The sequence below is a fragment of the Sorex araneus genome, chromosome 8 (genome assembly GCF_027595985.1).
Source record: "Sorex araneus isolate mSorAra2 chromosome 8, mSorAra2.pri, whole genome shotgun sequence".
NCBI classification, from domain to species: domain Eukaryota; kingdom Metazoa; phylum Chordata; class Mammalia; order Eulipotyphla; family Soricidae; genus Sorex; species Sorex araneus.
This window is the reverse complement of record NC_073309.1, coordinates 49,556,440-49,572,899: the sequence shown is the minus strand read 5'-3', so window position 1 is coordinate 49,572,899 and position 16,460 is coordinate 49,556,440. Positions and strand designations below refer to the sequence as shown.

Sequence of the window (16,460 nt, the reverse complement as noted above, 5' to 3'; positions counted from 1 at the left end):
TTCTTTCTTTCCTTTCTTGTGTTTCATTTTGTTTTGGGGCCACACCTGGCTATGTTCAGGAGTTACTCTGGCTCTGCATTCAGGGATCACTTCTGGAAGTGCTGGAGTTGGGGGCCTATAAGGTGCCGGGGATCAGACCCAGGTTGGCCACATGCAAAGCAAACAGTCTCCCTGCTGTACTATTGCTCGGGTCCTTCAGAGTTTGGTTTCTTTTCCTTACCCTTCTCCTCATGCTCCACTGTGTTCCCATGGCCCCAGTGGGGTCCTTGGTCCACTCCATGCCTGTGGCTCCCTGGCTGGTGGGGCGCATCCGAAGAGAGAGAACCCTCAGGGCTGACCGATCTCTCCGGTTGGTGTGCCCCGCAGAGGAAGGAGAATACTTCCTGAAGGTGCTGATCCCCAGCTACGCGGCGGGCTCCATCATCGGCAAGGGCGGCCAGACCATTGTACAGCTGCAGAAGGAGACCGGAGCCACCATCAAACTCTCCAAGTCCAAAGACTTTTATCCAGGTGAGTCCCAGCCTGGGTCCTCAGTGAGCAGGCAGGGCGGCCCCAAGGCCAGTGCTTACCAGTGGGTTGTGAGGAGGGGGGGCTTCCCTCCCCAAAGTGGACAGCACTGCCCTCAGCCCCAGGGCCCAAGCCTGGAGCAGATGGGTGGGGTGGAGGTAGGGCCAGACAATGGGCTGCTGCATATTCATGAGCTCATTTGCATGATGCTCTGGCAGATGTGCCCCTTCCCACACACCTGCCTCTGTGGGGCGGGGGAGGGGAAGGAGAGGCAGGAGGCAGGTGTCAGGGTGTCCCTTGGGGTTGGAGGGAGGCAGCCATCCGCATCGTGACACCCTCCCTTCCTGCTCTTTCCCCTTTGCGTCTGTCTGTCGTCCACCTGGTGGGGGGGAACAAGGCTTCACCCTGCATCTTTCTCTGAGTCCTGCTAAATCCTTCCCTCCTTCTCTCCACAAACACACTCTCTGCTCCCCCCATGTCTCTGCTCCTGTGCTTCTCTTTCCTCCTCTTCTCTCTCTCTCTCATCCCACTCCCCGTTCTCTCATTTTCCCATCTTTTCCTCAGTCATCCTCTCCTCTCTCTTTCTCTTTTCTCTCATCCTTTTTATTTCTTTTGGGGGGGGTGTTGGGGTCACATCCAGCGGTGCTCAGGAGTTACTTCCGGCTCTGCACTTAGGGATCACTCCTGGTGAGACTGGGGGACTGTATATGAGGTGCTGGGGATCAAACCTGCGTCGACCATGTACAAGGCGAACTGTTTTCTCTCTCTGACCCTCTCACTGTCTTTTTGACCAGGACATGGCAGCAGCCCTCCTGGGGTTAGTCTGTTCAAGGACACCCTCATTTCTGTCTGCTGTTGCTCCTCCGTCTCTCCCTTTGTTATTTCATCTTTCTCCAAAGTCTTGGTTCCCTCATGGAGAACCATCCCCCGCCCAAACCTGGCTCTTTTATCATGCCGGTTCTCCAGCTATTAAGTACACACACACACACACACACACACACACTTTGGGTCATTGGTCCTTGGGGTCTGTCTCTGTCTCCTCCCCGCCCCCCTCTGGAGACCCCTGCCTGAGCTTGGGCACCAGGAATCCCTGGGATGCCCCTGGAGCTGGTTTGAGCTCATCCTTAATCCTTTTGGATTATTCTAGGCCAAGCCCCAATGCTGTAGCCTGGCTCAGGACACTCATTTTTATTCTCTCTGTCCCCCTACTCCCCTCCCATCTCACTAAGCAGCTTTGGCAAGAGGTTTTATGGAAAAAACAAAGATCTAGGGAACAAGGCACGCGCGCGCACACACACACACACACACACACACACACACACACACACATACATACACACCCTTTCTCTTCCTGGCTCAGTTGCCCCCAGCCCACCCCTTTTGCCCCTGCAATACTTGTGAGCCCTCTGCTTGGAGCATTCCTTCAAAGACACTTGGTCCCTGGGGCTGGAGTGATAGCACAGCGGGTAGGGCGTTTGCCTTGCACGCGGCCAACCCGGGTTCGAATCCCAGCATCCCATATGGTCCCCTGAGCACCGCCAGGGGTAATTCCTGAGTGCAGAGCCAGGAGTAACCCCTGTGCATCGCCAGGTGTGACCCAAAAAGCAAAAAAAAAAAAAAAAAAAAGACACTTGGTCCCTCACCCCTAAGTCACGGTGTGTGACATGGACAGTGACATCCCCTCCCAGACCAGAGTCACACCCCAAGGTGAGGCAGCTGAGAACCCTGCTGAGGATGGGACAGTCTTTAGCTCTCCTGGGCCTGACTCTGTTTACACCCACAATGAGAGGCCCCCTGCTTCCACTGAAGATCCTGCAGACTATCTCAGAGCCCCCCAGCATCTTAGTGCTGTCCCCAATTTCCTGGGACCCACAGGAACCTGGAGATGTGACTGCTTGGGCCAAAGAGAGTATTTCCCTCTGCCCCTGACTGGCATCCTTTCACCCTTCCCGTCCTTCAGTGACCAAGACACCTTGGTCTATTTTTATTTTTTTGCTCTTTGGGTCACACCAGTGATGCTCAGGGGTTCCTCCTGGCTCCACACTCAGGAATCACTCCTGGAGGTGCTCAGGGGACCATATGGGATGTCGGGGATCAAACCAGGGTTGGCCTCATGCAAGGCAAATGCCTAACGCGCTGTACTATCACCCCAGCCCTCATGACATTCTCAGATGTCTGAAGCCTCCTGGGGAGATGGACCAAATGTCAGTGATCTGCAGCCCAGTGGGGTCAGCTCTGGGGCAGGGACGCCCCCAATCCCATCTGGGGAGGTCAGGAAGGAGAAGGTGCCTAGGATAATAAGAGTAAGCTAGGTCAGAAGCATAAGCAGGGCTGCGGTGATAGCTGAGGGGGTGTAAGGCCATAAGTTTGATCCCTGGCATGGCCAAGTATGGCCCCAGGCACCACCGGGCACCAGTAGCATTGCTTCCAGGGACTGAGCCTGGAGCTGCCTGGCTTGGTTGGCTGAGTCTCCCAAGAGTGGCCCCCCAGCACCATTTGGGAGGACTCTAAACCCATATTTCATTCATTCATTTATTTTGAGGCTTTCTAGGGGCCACACCAGACTGTGCCCAGGGCTTATTTCCGGTTCTGCGCCCAGGATCCTTCCTGGGTGGGTTTTGGGGGCATCATATGAAGTGCCAGGGATTGAAACCAGGTCGGCCACGTGCAAAGCGAATGTCCTGCTTGCTGTACTATACTATTGCTTGGGCCCCCGAAATTTATAGTTTTTAAAGACCCCAAGGGAACCAGAGCGATCGTATAGCAGGGAGGGGTTCTCACTTTGCACACAGCTGACCCAGGTTCAATTCCTAGCACCCCATATGGTCTCCCGAGCACTGCTAGGAGTGATCCCTGAGTGAAAAACCAGGAGTAACCTCCAAACATCACTAGGTATGACCCAAAAAACAAAGAAAAAGTGCTTGAGGAGTTGTGCAGGGGATGTGGCTCAGTGGTCTTACATATCCCGAGCTCGTGTAGTGCCCCGGGTTTGATCCCCAGCCCACATGCTTCCCACCCAGCACAGCCGGATGTGGTGACCTCTGCAACAATAAACAAAGGCCACGAGGGGCCCCTGGAAGGGGAAATAGCATGTTCAAAGACTGGGGGGATCGTTTGTTCAGTGCAGCTTATGCATAGAGAGCAGAGACTTGGGAATGATGACATGGGCGTGCCCTCTGCAAGCCCTGGGCTCACACACACACATACACACAGAGTCACACTCACACTTAACATAGACATTCACACATAAACTCACAAGCACATGTATCAACAGAGCTACACACACACTCAACCTACACACCCAACACACACATTCACACACATTCACATACAATACACACACTTGGTAATGCCGCACATTTACACACGATACACCCACATACATGCATTCACACATGATTCATGCTCAGATACACGTACATATGGATAATACACACGCACACATCCACACAAATGCATCACCGAGGAACACAGTATACGTGCAGGTGCATTTCCTACACACCTGCAAAAGCATACATGTACACATTTCCAACATCTGCACATGTGCACACACATTCTGCACACAGCCCCCGGAGCAGAAAGAAACCTGGATCTCTCAGCACCAGCTGAATGAACGTGGGCGGAGCCCCCACAACTCCGTGCCTCAGTGTCCTCAGCCAGGAGGCAGAAATAACAGCTCTGCTCACCTCATTGATGCAGCGCAACCAGAGGCTGGGACCTGGCGCTGGGTGTTATGTAAACACCAGCCGTTGTACGGGACATTTTTCCCAATTCCCTGGAACCCCTCCCCAAAACCTGTGTGTATGGCCCCCGGTTAAGAGCTCTGTATGCCTGCACTGGAGGGAGCCTCCAGAGGTGGCCGGCCTGGCTGTCCCAGGCTCTCCTTTGAGCCTTCCTCTCCCTTCACCCGGCCCCCCTAGTTCCCACCCTGACCCACACCCCTTCCTATTTACACCCAGACGCAGGCAGCAACTCGCTGACTCACTCTTGGCTCAGACTGAGCCATTGTTCTGGGGTGGGGGGAGTAAGAGTGAGGAACGGCAGCCTAGAGGAGATGGGGGGCTCTGTCAGCGGCACAGGTGACCCAGTGCCATGCTGACACCAGCTTACCCACTGAGAGGCAAGCGAAGGCTCAGGGCCATAGCACAGCAGGCTCTGCAGAGAGTCCCAGGGCACCAGACACTTAGTCCAGGTCCCAGACAGGACCATGAGGCTGGCACACACCCAGGTCTTTCAGACTCTGATGCTCACGGCTCTGCGCTGCAGACAGCCTGTCACCCGGGGACACACACACACACACACACACACACACACACACACACACACACACACACACACCGAGATGTGCCAAACACTCACCTTCCCCTCAGCCTGTTCTGGGAGAGCTGCCTCCAACCATGATACACTCACAGACACACGTCATACACTCAGACACACACTACATACTCACACTCTCACACAGTCACTCTTTCACACACACACACGCATATACACTTCTCCAGTTTTAACATGGAATCCTGTCATTGCGCACCATCAGTGTCCATTGCCAGACATCCGGGTGTCCACATCCGGGTACCCTTCACACTCACACATTCTCCAGTTCAGGCTCACAAGTGGTCTTCGTGGCTTTGATCATCACAGGGGTGCCCTCCCCACACCCCTCTGTAGGTCTTTCCAACAAACAGGGGGTCTGGCCAGCATCCAGACCAGAGTCCCAGCCAGGCTGCCATCCTGAGCTCTGGCTTTCCTGCACACACCAGAGGATCTGGATAGCCCTGGCCACACGGGTGCTCACCATTCTCCCAAACCACATCCCAAGCCACCTGTCACATTGTCACCCAGACTGTCCCGCATACACACATCACAACCCCATCCAAGTGAGCTTGTCTCCCCCCTGCCCACTCGAAGTAACAAGAAAAATGCCCAGATCTCCAGTTTCTTTCTTTTTTATTTTTTGGGTTTTGGGCCACACCCAGTGGTACTCAGGGGTTACTCCTGTCTCTGCACTTGGAGATCACTCCTGACAGTGCTCAGGGGACCATACAGGATGCTAGGAATCGAACCCAGGTGGGCCACTTTCAAGAAAAGCGCCTTACCCGCTATACCAAATTCTCCAGCCCCATGATCTCCAATTTCTGGAGAATTTACTGCATCGGCACCCACCCTCCCTTCTGGGTGCTCCCCCCATCCCCGCTCTTCCACGAATTGCCTTCGACCCTCTCTGCTCTTCCGCCAGCACTCGGCCAGCCCCGCCCCCTTATGGCCCTCCATCTGGTGGGTCCAGGCAGCCTCTAGACCTCTCTCCTGGCTCCCCCATCCCCCAGCCCTTCTCCATCCTCTCCAAAAGCCTAGAGGCCTTCGCTGCAGGCTTTCAGGAGTTGCCATGGCAACGGGGCCTCGTCCCTCGTCCCCCTGGGGGTGGGCTGAGGACCCGGCCAGCCAGACCGATAAGGGGGTTCCAGTTACTGTGGCAACCGCTGCAGTCCTGAGCTCTCCATTCTAGAAGGAAGGGGGGAGCGACCGAGTGAATGGTTGCCAAAGCAACCGGGAGCCAGCCAGCGCGGAGAAGAGGCAGCTGAGCCCTGTCTGCCCTACCCGGGCTGCTGTGGGCATCGCAAAGCACTTAAGCATCATTCTTCCATCCCCTGGGGTGGTTCTCGGGGAGGGCCATGAAGTGCAGATTGCCAAACAGCCATGCCACGCTCTCTCCCAGCTACCCAGCCTGGGCCTGGGAGCCCCTGCCAGCTGGCCTGGGGCTTCCCTGGTGATCTGGGGCCATCAGTCTGCTGTGTGGACCTCTGTTCTCTTTTCCATTAAACGGAGCCTCTCTCTCAAGAGTGTCCCCATTCCTGGAAGCTGGAGCAATAGCACAGCAGATGAGATGTTTACCTTGTATGTGACTGACCCGGCTTCTATCCCCGGCACCCTTTAGGGTCCCCTGTGCACCCCCAGGAGTGATTCCTGAGCACAGAGCCGGGAGTAAGCACTGAGAACCACCGTGTGTGACCCCAAAGCCAAGGGAAAGAAAGTGTCCCTATTCCTGCCTGATGTTTGCCCTTTCTCTATTGTTCAACAGGAACGACAGAGCGAGTATGCCTGGTGCAGGGCACGGCAGAGGCCCTGAACGCTGTGCACAGCTTTATAGCCGAGAAGGTTCGAGAAATCCCACAAGCAATGACCAAGCCTGAGGTGGTTAACATCCTTCAACCCCAAACCACGATGAACCCCGACAGAGCCAAGCAGGTCAGCGCTGGGTTTCAGTGGGACCCTTACTCTCAAATATATAGTCCTGGTTACTATTGTTGGGGAGACAGCCCAGGAAACTCTTGGGATGCGCTTGTGGCAGAGAATGATGGTCAATTAGGGCCGTGGCCCCTTATTTATTCCTCCATCCGGGAATTCTCTAAGTCCTCTCCTTCCATTTCACCCCATTGTCTCTGAGCAACCTGCTCCCATTTCTTGTACCCCCAGAAGTGACCTCAGTGACAGCCAGGCCCCAACCAAATGGGCCCAGCAATGGCCTCTAAGACTCCCTTTCTCTGGGAGTAAGAGCAGAGCCACCACAAGGGAGAAATCGGATTTTTCTTCACGGGAGAGAAGGTGGGGCAGGCGCCGCGCCTGCTTTGCCCTCTCCAGGAGAGAAGGAAAGAAGGAGGAGGGCAGCCCCTTGCCGGTTGCCTTGGTTACAGGGAAGCCGTGATGATGAAGGGGCGTGGCAGAGAACGGACCAATGGCTGTCGGGTCCTCTCCAGTTGCCATGGCCACGGTGCGCACGGGGGCAGGTGGGCTTGCAGCGAAGCCCCCGGCAGCCCTGCCCTGACCCAGATAGGGGGGCAGAGATGCGGGGGACGCATATCTGGCTGCGCACTCAATCCCCGTCCTGGTGCCGCGCAAGGAGAGGAGATGCCCCCAGCCCTTGAGAGGCACCCCAGAAGCCACAAGAGGGCCCTAGTGAAAGGGAGATGGAATATCAGGGAATCCTTGTTGCCCATGGGAGGGATTTAAATACCCCACCCCCAGCTCTGAGAGAAACGGTGGTCGAAAGCCCCTGCAAGAATGCTGCTCTTTGATTGGTGGGTCTCCCCAAAACGGCTGAGGGCTCTGGGCGGAGCGGGGCCGCTGTCCGTGGTGCTGAAGCGTCTGCCCGCCGCGGTCCCAGTCTCGTCTCCGCCTTGGGTTCCAGGGCAGCCTTGCCTCTTCCTATTGCCTTGGTAGCACCCACGAGGGGACAGGGATCTTCAAGAACTTGTACGTGTCACAGGGAAAATGGGGTCAACACCTAAGCCTGAGCCTCTTGCCCCTCCCCTTCTCCGCCCCACCAATCCACAGTGACGCTGGTGAGGAATGACAGAAGCAGGATTTGTTTCCCACCTTATCACTGGCAGGTTAGAGTTCCAGAGGTGAGGTGCTGAAGGGTCAGGCTCATGAGTGAGATGTTGAGTTGATTCTTACTCTGATGCTTCTGACCTGTGTGCTCCTAGACATGTAGCCCCCTGTGACCCCCCCCGGATGTTCCAAAGGGGATACAGATGAAAGTCTTATAAAGGGTCTCATAGCATGAGACTAGGGGGGAAATTGATAGGATGGGATGGAGGGTACAGGAAGTAAGCAAAGTCACACATGTGCCACAGTCAGAAAAAAAGGTTGAGAAATGTTGCTTTAGACTGATTTTTTTTGGTGGGGGGATTGTTTTGGGGGCCACACTTGACAGTGCTGCAGGCTTACCCTGGCCCTGTGCTCAGGGATTACTCCTGGAGAGGTTCAGGAGAACACATGGGGTGCCAGGGATCAAACCCAGGTTGGCTACGTGCAGGGCAAGCACCCTCCCTCCTGTACTATCATCCGGCCCTAGAATGAGTGATTTGGGGTTTCTCTTATCCCCAAACAAGAAGCTTCGTGTTAGCTGCCAGCAGGCAGTGGTGAGTGGCCTGGGATGTTTGAAAAATCACCCGATGCCTAGAAAGTTCTCAAGAAATGCTGTGATCCTGATGGTCCTTTGGCATGCAGAGACTCCCTGCCTGCCTCCCCGGGCTGGCTTTGTTACTCTGAGGTCCCTTTGCTTCTGTGAGCCTCAGTTTCCTTTTCCTGGCAGTGTGGACACAAGGCCAAAACAGAGACGAGAAACTGCAGTACCACTCAGGGAGGAAAGATGCCAGCTGGGGGCCCATGGGCCCACAGGGGAGAGACAGAGCCCTCCCCAGGGCAGCTGCTGTGCAGCTCTACGTTGCTCTGGCCCTTTGGGAACATGGACATGGTATTTCCACATCTTCCCAGTATCTTAAATGAAGCCAGAGACATTAGAAATCGACTGATAGGGTTTTATTGTTGTTTTGTGGGGGGTATTGGGGGGTTTTGAGGGGACAGAATCAAACCAAGGATGTGTGCAAGGCATGTGCCCTATCACTTGAAACACACCTGCAGTCCCTGAGATTAACTGCATAACTTCTGTAACTTTCACACGTTAGCCTTGTGCAGGAGCCCTGGTAAGCTCCTCTTTCATTCCAGCTTTAGTGTATGTGCTGCTAAAGCAAGCACCAGTTGGTTAACTTTATTTAAAAGCACTTTGTTGGGGCTGGAGAGATAGCACAGCGGGTAGGGCGTTTGCCTTGCACGCGGCCGACCCGGGTTCAAATCCCAGCATCCCATATGGTCCCCTGAGCACGGCCAGGGGTAATTCCTGAGTGCAGAGCCAGGAGTAACCCCTGTGCATCGCCAGGTGTGACCCAAAAAGCAAAAAAAAAATAAAAAATAAAAAAAAATAAAAGCACTTTGTTTCTGTGGCTTTGGGGGCCACACCCAGTGATGCTCAGGGATCATTCCTGGCTCTGCACTCAGAAACCATTCCTGGAGGTGCTGGGGAATTGAACCAGGTAGATTGTGTGCAAGGCAAGCGCCCTACCCACTGGACTATCTCTCCTGCCCCAACTTTTTAAAGACTTTTAGGGAGCCTTCTAAGTGGTACCCACAGGAGCTGGGATCCAACACTAACAATATTCAGCCAATCAGACCACGGGGCTAGGACCCAACGATATAGTGCCACCCGGGCCCTGCAGTGCCAGGATTTATCTCAGCCACTCTGGTATTTCTGGAGGCCTCCAGGATTACAGCTAGTGATGCTCAGAGGGGACCATGCTGCGGATTCAACCGGAATTGGCCACAGTGGCCTTGCATGCACGCTGACCCTCTATGATCTCCTTGAGCCTGAAGTGAATTGTTTATATTTTGTTTTGTTTGTGGGGGCACACCCAGCTGCTGAGGACTTACTCCTGACTCTGTGCTCAGGCATTATTCATGGTGGGGCTCAGGGAACCTAACAGGGTGCTGGGGATCAAACCTGTGTTGCCCCTTTCAAGGCCAGCTTCTTCCCCACTGTGTTACCACTCTAGCCTTGCTTTCACCATTTCTTGGGGAACACAGACACTTCCACAGGCTCCTTCTCAGGCTCTGTGGCCCAGGCCAGACCTCTCCTTCCTCCTTACGCTGTCCTTCCCTCCCCCTACTAGTTTGCCCAACATTTCCTGCCTGGGAATTTTTGTGTTATTGGGGATTTGAGAGGCTCTTTTGGTTTGGGACCCACACCCAGTGGTTCTTGGGGGCTACTCCTGACTCTGTGCTTGGGGGTTGCTCCTGGCAGTGCTCAGGAGACCACGTGGAATCTGTGATGAAACCTGTATGCAAAGCTGGCGCTCCAGCTCTTGAGCTAGTTCCCTGACCCCTGATGTCTTTTTTGCAGGGGTGGGGAGGAGGCTCGCTCAAGTGGGTGGACCCCCGTGATTCTTAGCTAACCGGGCCTGCCAGTCGGTTCCAGAATTCAAAGATGCCATGTTCTTTTTTTTTTCTTTTTGGGTCACACCCGGCGGTGCTCATGGATTACTCCTGGCTCTGCACTCGGGAATCACTCCTGGCGGTGCTCAGGGGACCATATGGAATGCTGGGGGTCTAACCCAGGTCGGCCACGTGCAAGGCAAATGCCCTACCCACTGTGTTATAACTCCAGCCCCGATGCCATGCTCTTGAAGTGCTGAAGTGCCAGGGAACACTCAACGCTCCCCCCAGGAATTCTCCAGGCCCCCACCCAGAGGTGCCACTTCTGGTTCTCATGCCGGTCACTAGCCTAGTTCCAACTCCAGTGTCCAGGATGTGCTTTGTAGAAGCGGCCAGACAAGGGCTGGAGCAGGGAGAGGACTGGGTAGAGGAGTTCCGTTAGCGATTGCGGGGTGACAAGGCCATTCAGCAGCTGTTCTCTGGGTGGATGTTAGTGTGTGGGTGGCCGCGGGGGAATCTAGGAAATAAAACGGAAGGTCTGATATTGTAGTGGTCAGGGAAGGCCTGTCTGATACGATGGGCGAACAGCAGCAGTGGAGTCTCTGCATTGGCTGGGGGTGGAGGGAGGCGACCACCCCAACTCACTGCCACGCCCACTCAATGTTACCATGCCCCCTCAGTGCTGCCACGCCCCCTCGGTGCTGCCACGCCTCCTCAGTGCTGCCACGCCCCCTCAACGTTGCCACTCCCACTTTTCCCTCATCCCATCCTTTCCCACGCCAGCCCTGCTCTCAAACTCAGAGCAGTTGTTTAGGACAGGGCTGCTGCTTTCAACTTGTTCCCATCAGAAATGTGAAATGTAGTGCAGTTGAGTGCTGCCGGAAACACTTCGGTTTCACGATGTGGTGGGTTTTTTTTTTTCTTTTTGGGTCACACCCGGCGATGCACAGGGACTACTCCTGGCTCTGCACTCAGGAATTACTCCTGGCGGTGCTCAGGGGACCATATGGGATGCTGGGAATTGGGGATTGAACCCGGGTCGGCCACGTGCAAGGCAAATGCCCTACCTGCTATGCTATTGCTCCAGCCCCCTCAATGTGTTGGATTTCGAAATCATTTTTCATTTTTGATCATTCAGAAACTTTTTACTGGGACCGTATGGTACAGTGAATAGGGCATTTGCCTTGCACGCAGCCGACCCGAGTTCAATCTTCAGTACTGGGTCCCCTGACCACCACCAGGAATGATTTCTGAACACAGGGCCAGGTGTCATTCCAGAGCATCGCTGGGTGTAGCAAAAGAAAAAAACAGAAACCTTTGGTTAAAAAAAGGAAAAGGGGTGGGGGAAGAAAAGTAAGTTGTCTGCCACAAAGGGAGACTGAAGACGTTGGTCCATGGAGGGATGGGTGCCCAAATACTGAATGACTGAAACTCAAGAAAAACTTTATGACTTTGGATTTCAGGGCGATTCAATTTTAAAAGAAAATTTTATTGTGGACAGATTTTTCCCCATCTTCGAGGGGGCCATAACCCACAGTTTTAAAAGTTTGGGTCGGGGCTGGAAAGTACTATGCCCACTGTACTATCCAGCTCTGCTTCCACTATTAGGAAACACGCTCCTACTCAAGCTTTTGCACGTGGCCAACCCAGGTTCAATTGTGACATCTCATATGGTCCCCTGGACTCTTCCAGGTGTGGTTCCTGAATACAGAGCCAGGAGTAATCTCTGAGCATTGCCGGGTGTGACACTGTAGCACTGTAGCACTGTTCATAGATTTGCTTGAGTGGGCACCAGTAATGTCTCCATTGTGAGGCTTGTTGTTACAGTTTTTGGTATATCGAATATGCCACGGGTAGCTTGCCAGGCTCTGCCATGCAGGCAGGATACTCTCGGTAGCTTGCTGGGCTCTCCAAGAGGGACAGAGGAATTGAACCCAGGTCGGCCACGTGCAAAGCAGATGCTCTACCCGCTGTGCTATCGCTCCAGTCCTGCCGAGTATGGCACCCAAAATAAATAGATAGGGTCATCAACTTGGTCCGTTCCCCATATGGTCCCCCAAGTATGCCAAGAGTAATCCCTGAGCACAGAATCAGGAGTAAGTTCTGAATACCGCCGGTGTAGCCCCAAAACAAAATAATTTTTTTTCCTCCAGGGTCCAGCTGGAGAGAGAGCATTGAGGTTAAAGGGCTAGTCTTGCATATAGCTGACCAGGATTCCCTGGTACCACATATGGTCTCCCAAGCACCACCAAGGGCCATTCCTAGCAAAAAACTCAGGAATAGCCCCTGAGCACCGCTGGTGTGGCTCCTGGCTCCTCCGCCCCCTCTCCCCCCACCAAAACAGAAGGTAGGGCCTAGGATATGGGATCTACCTGAAACCAAAGATGTTCCTATTTGATATAGTTTGTTCCTTTCTGTATCTGGGAGGACTCAAAATTTCATTGAAACTTATATATCAGTGTATTATCCAACATACTAAAATATTTGGGGTGGGGGTGGGCTCCACTAGGCTCAACTTGGTCTGACCCCTGGCTCGTGCTCAGGGGACCATGAGGTGTTTGGTATGGAAACTGCCTTCTGCGTGCAAAGCATATGCTTTTGCTCCCTGGGCAACTTCTCTGACCAGTGATTTGTTTTTAGAGTTTTATTGAGCAGTAATACACAGAGATCCAATGCCCCACTGAAAGCATGCCATCTGTGCCAGGCATGCTCTGTGGGAAGCCAGGGTGCTCTCTCTGGTACTGCCAAAACATAAATAAATCAAAAATAAACTGAAGTGTGCATATCAGTGGCTTTCATTATACTCAGAGCAGTGCCTCCTCACATCTCATCACTTCGAGAAGGAACCTCGTTGGGGCCAGAGTGGGCTGAGCATTTGCCTTGCATGTGGTGGACCCATGGGGGTTTGATCTCCAGCATCCCATAGGGACCCCCAAGCACTGCCAGGAGTAATTCACGAGCACAGAGCCAGGAGTAACTCTGAGTACTGTCCAAAAAGACAAAAGAAAAGGACCCTTCAGACTAGGATGGGACTCAGTGGCAGAGCATCTGTCATGTGTGTGTGTGGGAGACCCTGGGACCAATCCATGGCATCACATGTACAATAAAAAGAGACTTCGATGCTCTTAGCTCCCACCCTCAATGCTCCCAAGTCACCACCGCCCCCACCAACCTTCGTCCTGTCCCTATAGATCAGTCTTGTTTTGTTTCTGAGGGACACCTGGTGATGCTTGGGAGCTTCTCCCAGCTCTGCTCGGGGTCACTCCCATTGGTGCTCAGGGGAGAGCCATGCGATGCCAGGGGTCAGATCCAGCCCCACTACATACAAAGCCTGGGCTCCACTCTTTTGAGCCTAAAACTTAAATGTTTACCAAAGTAAGCAGTACCTCCCCCTGGCCGGGTGCTGTCGGGATGAAAGGGGCGGCAGGGCAGTAGCCTCAGAGGCAGCTCGGGGAGAGCCTCTTCCGTTGGTTCATTCATTCTTATTATTTCAAAAGGTAGATTTCGGGGCTGGAGCAATAGCACAGCGGGTGGGGCATTTGCCTTGCACGCAGTCGACCCGGGGTTTGGTTCCCAGCATCCCCTGTGGTCCCACAAGCAAGCATCGCCAGGAGTAATTCTTGAGTGCATGATCCAGGAGTAACCCCTGAGCATCTCCGGGTGTGACTCAAAAAGTAAAAAACGAAAAAAAAAAAGATGTCCAGGCTGAAGAGAGTATCACGGTAGGGCATCTGCGTTGCACATCGCCGACCTGAGTTCAATACCCAGCACCCGCAGTTCCCCCGACCATAGTCAGCAGTAAGCCCTAAGCACTGCTAGCTGTGCTTATCCCCCCGCAAAAGACGGTAGAGTTGCATGGTGGAGCTGAGTAATTTTTTTTCTGAAAAGGGGGTGGTAGATTCACCCACTTCTGCTTTGCATCTGGGATCTTCCATCCGTGAACTCTTAAGCTCTTCCAAGTCTGGCCCCTTCTGTTGTCACTCAGCACCAGGTTTGCCCATTTTGTCCAGGTGGGATCCTGAAATAGCACGTCATTTATTTAAACTGAACACCGAATGATATTCCTTTGTATGGGGCTGGAGAGATAGTACAGGAGATAGGGCCCTTGCCTTGCATGCAGCTAACCCCGGTCCAAATCCCCAGCACATATGGTGCTCTGAGCACTGCCAGGAGTGATCCCTAAGTACAGAGCCAGGAGTAAGTCCTGAGCACCACTGGATGTGGTCCCCCCCACCAAAAAAATTAAAAGGCAGCTGGAGAAATAAATGCTACTAAAAAAATCAGGGACTGAGGAGACGCTTGCCTTGCTCACAGCCAACCTGGATTCAAATCCTGGCACCACATATAATCCCCTAAGCACTTCCAGGAGTGATTCCTGCGCACAGAGGCCCCCAAAATGTGAATTGATTTTTTTTTTAAAGACTAGGACAGTAAGGTAGGTGTGCTGTGGCTCCTGTCACAGCATGTGACCATCAAGGGAAACCTCTGTCACAATCGGGCTGTCAAGGGAGCCGGTTTGCTTTCTTCCGGGTCTCTCTAATCTGCAGTGAATGTCTGTTTTCTCCTACAGTTCACCTTTTTTTTTTTTTAGAAATTTTATTTATCTTTTTTTCTTTTTGGGTCACACCAGCGATGCTCAGGGTTTACTCCTGGCTCATGCATTCAGGAATTACTCCTGGCGGTGCTCGGGGGACCATATGGAATGCTGGGAATCAAACCCGGGTTATCTGCGTGCAAGGCAAATGCCATACCCGCTGTGCTATCACTCCAGCCCCTCCTACAGTTCATCCTTTACATGCCGTGATCACTTTTGTTTTATTTGGGGCTTTGAATCACGAGGGTACCCAGGGCCTACTAAGTAGACCCAGGGGGTGGAAGGGTTTGTAGCCAGTGTTGTGGGGGACCATGAAGTGCCAAGGATCGAAGTCAAGGACCCTCACAAGGCACACAGAAGCTCTGTCACTGGGGGCACCTCCCCTGTCCGTCGTCTCGTCTTATATAGACACTGGTCTTCCTGGATTTGGACAACCCCCTCCCCCCTTCATGAACTTAACCTTTTCTTTTTTTTTCTTTTTGGGTCACACCTGGCAATGCACAGGGGTTACTCCTGGCTCTGCACTCAGGAATCACTCCCAGCGGTGCTCAGGGGACCATATGGGATGCTGGGATTTGAACCCGGGTTGGCCGCGTGCAAGGCAAATGCCCTACCCGCTGTGCTATCACTCCAGCCCCGAACTTAACCTTTTCTTTCCTTTTTTTTTTTTTTTTTTTTTTTTGGTGGGAGGGTTGGTTGGGACCACATCCAGAGAGACTCACGGCTTATTCCTGACTCTGCTCAGAAGTGATCACTGTTGGGGCTGGAGTGATAGCACAATGGGTATGGCGTTTGCCTTGCACGCAGACAACCTGGGTTTGATTCACAGCATCCCATATGGTACCTCGAGCACTGCCAGGAGTAATTCCTGAGTGCAAAGCCAGGAGTAACCCCTGAGCATCGCCGGATGTGACCCAAAAAGCAAAAAAAAAAAAAAAAAGAGCTGACCACTTGTTGGTGCTTGGGGGACTATATGTAGTGCTGGGAATCAAACCAGCGTCCTCCACATGCAAGGCAAACACCTTACCTGCTCTACTATTTCTCTGGCCCCACTTTGCTTTACCTTAATGAACTCTTTAAAGACTAGGTCTCTAGGGCCAGAGAGATTAGTGGGTAGAGCACTTACCTTACGGGCAGCCACCTCAGGTTCAATCCCTGGCACCACATATGGTCCCCCGAGTCCTACCGGGAGTGATCCCTGAGTGCAGAGCCAGGAGTCAGCCCTGAGCACTGCTGGGTATGGCCCCCATACCAGTGAAGACTCAGTCTCGAAGCATAGCCATAATCTGGTGCTAGAATTTCCCTGGAAGTAGCAGGAAATATCTAAGGTGACAACAGAGAGGTGACGGGTGACCCTGTCTCAGGGAGGACCAGGAGGATCAGGTCCCCTGAGCACCGCCAAGAGTGCAGAGCCAGGAGTAACCTCAAGAGCCAAAAGGGAAAAAGAAAAGCAAGACTCTGGGCCAGAGTGGACAGTACCTCGGGGGAGGGCATTTGCTTTACATGTGGCCAAGGGGGGGTTCGATCCCCGGCATCCCATATGGTCCCCTGAGTACTGCCAATAGTGAGTCCTGAGTGCAGGGCCAGGAGTAGC

General features: G+C 53.4%; 1 protein-coding gene across 1 annotated transcript in view; it reads left to right on the top strand.

The window, feature by feature from the left end:
- The window catches only part of NOVA2 (NOVA alternative splicing regulator 2), a 36,733-nt gene that overhangs the window by 16,852 nt on the left and 3,421 nt on the right, over positions 1 to 16,460 (top strand). The window contains exons 2-3 of the mRNA XM_004607809.2: positions 367 to 510; positions 6,584 to 6,750. Coding sequence (XP_004607866.2) covers positions 367 to 510; positions 6,584 to 6,750 — 311 coding nt within the window. The remainder of the gene's footprint in view (positions 1 to 366; positions 511 to 6,583; positions 6,751 to 16,460) is intronic.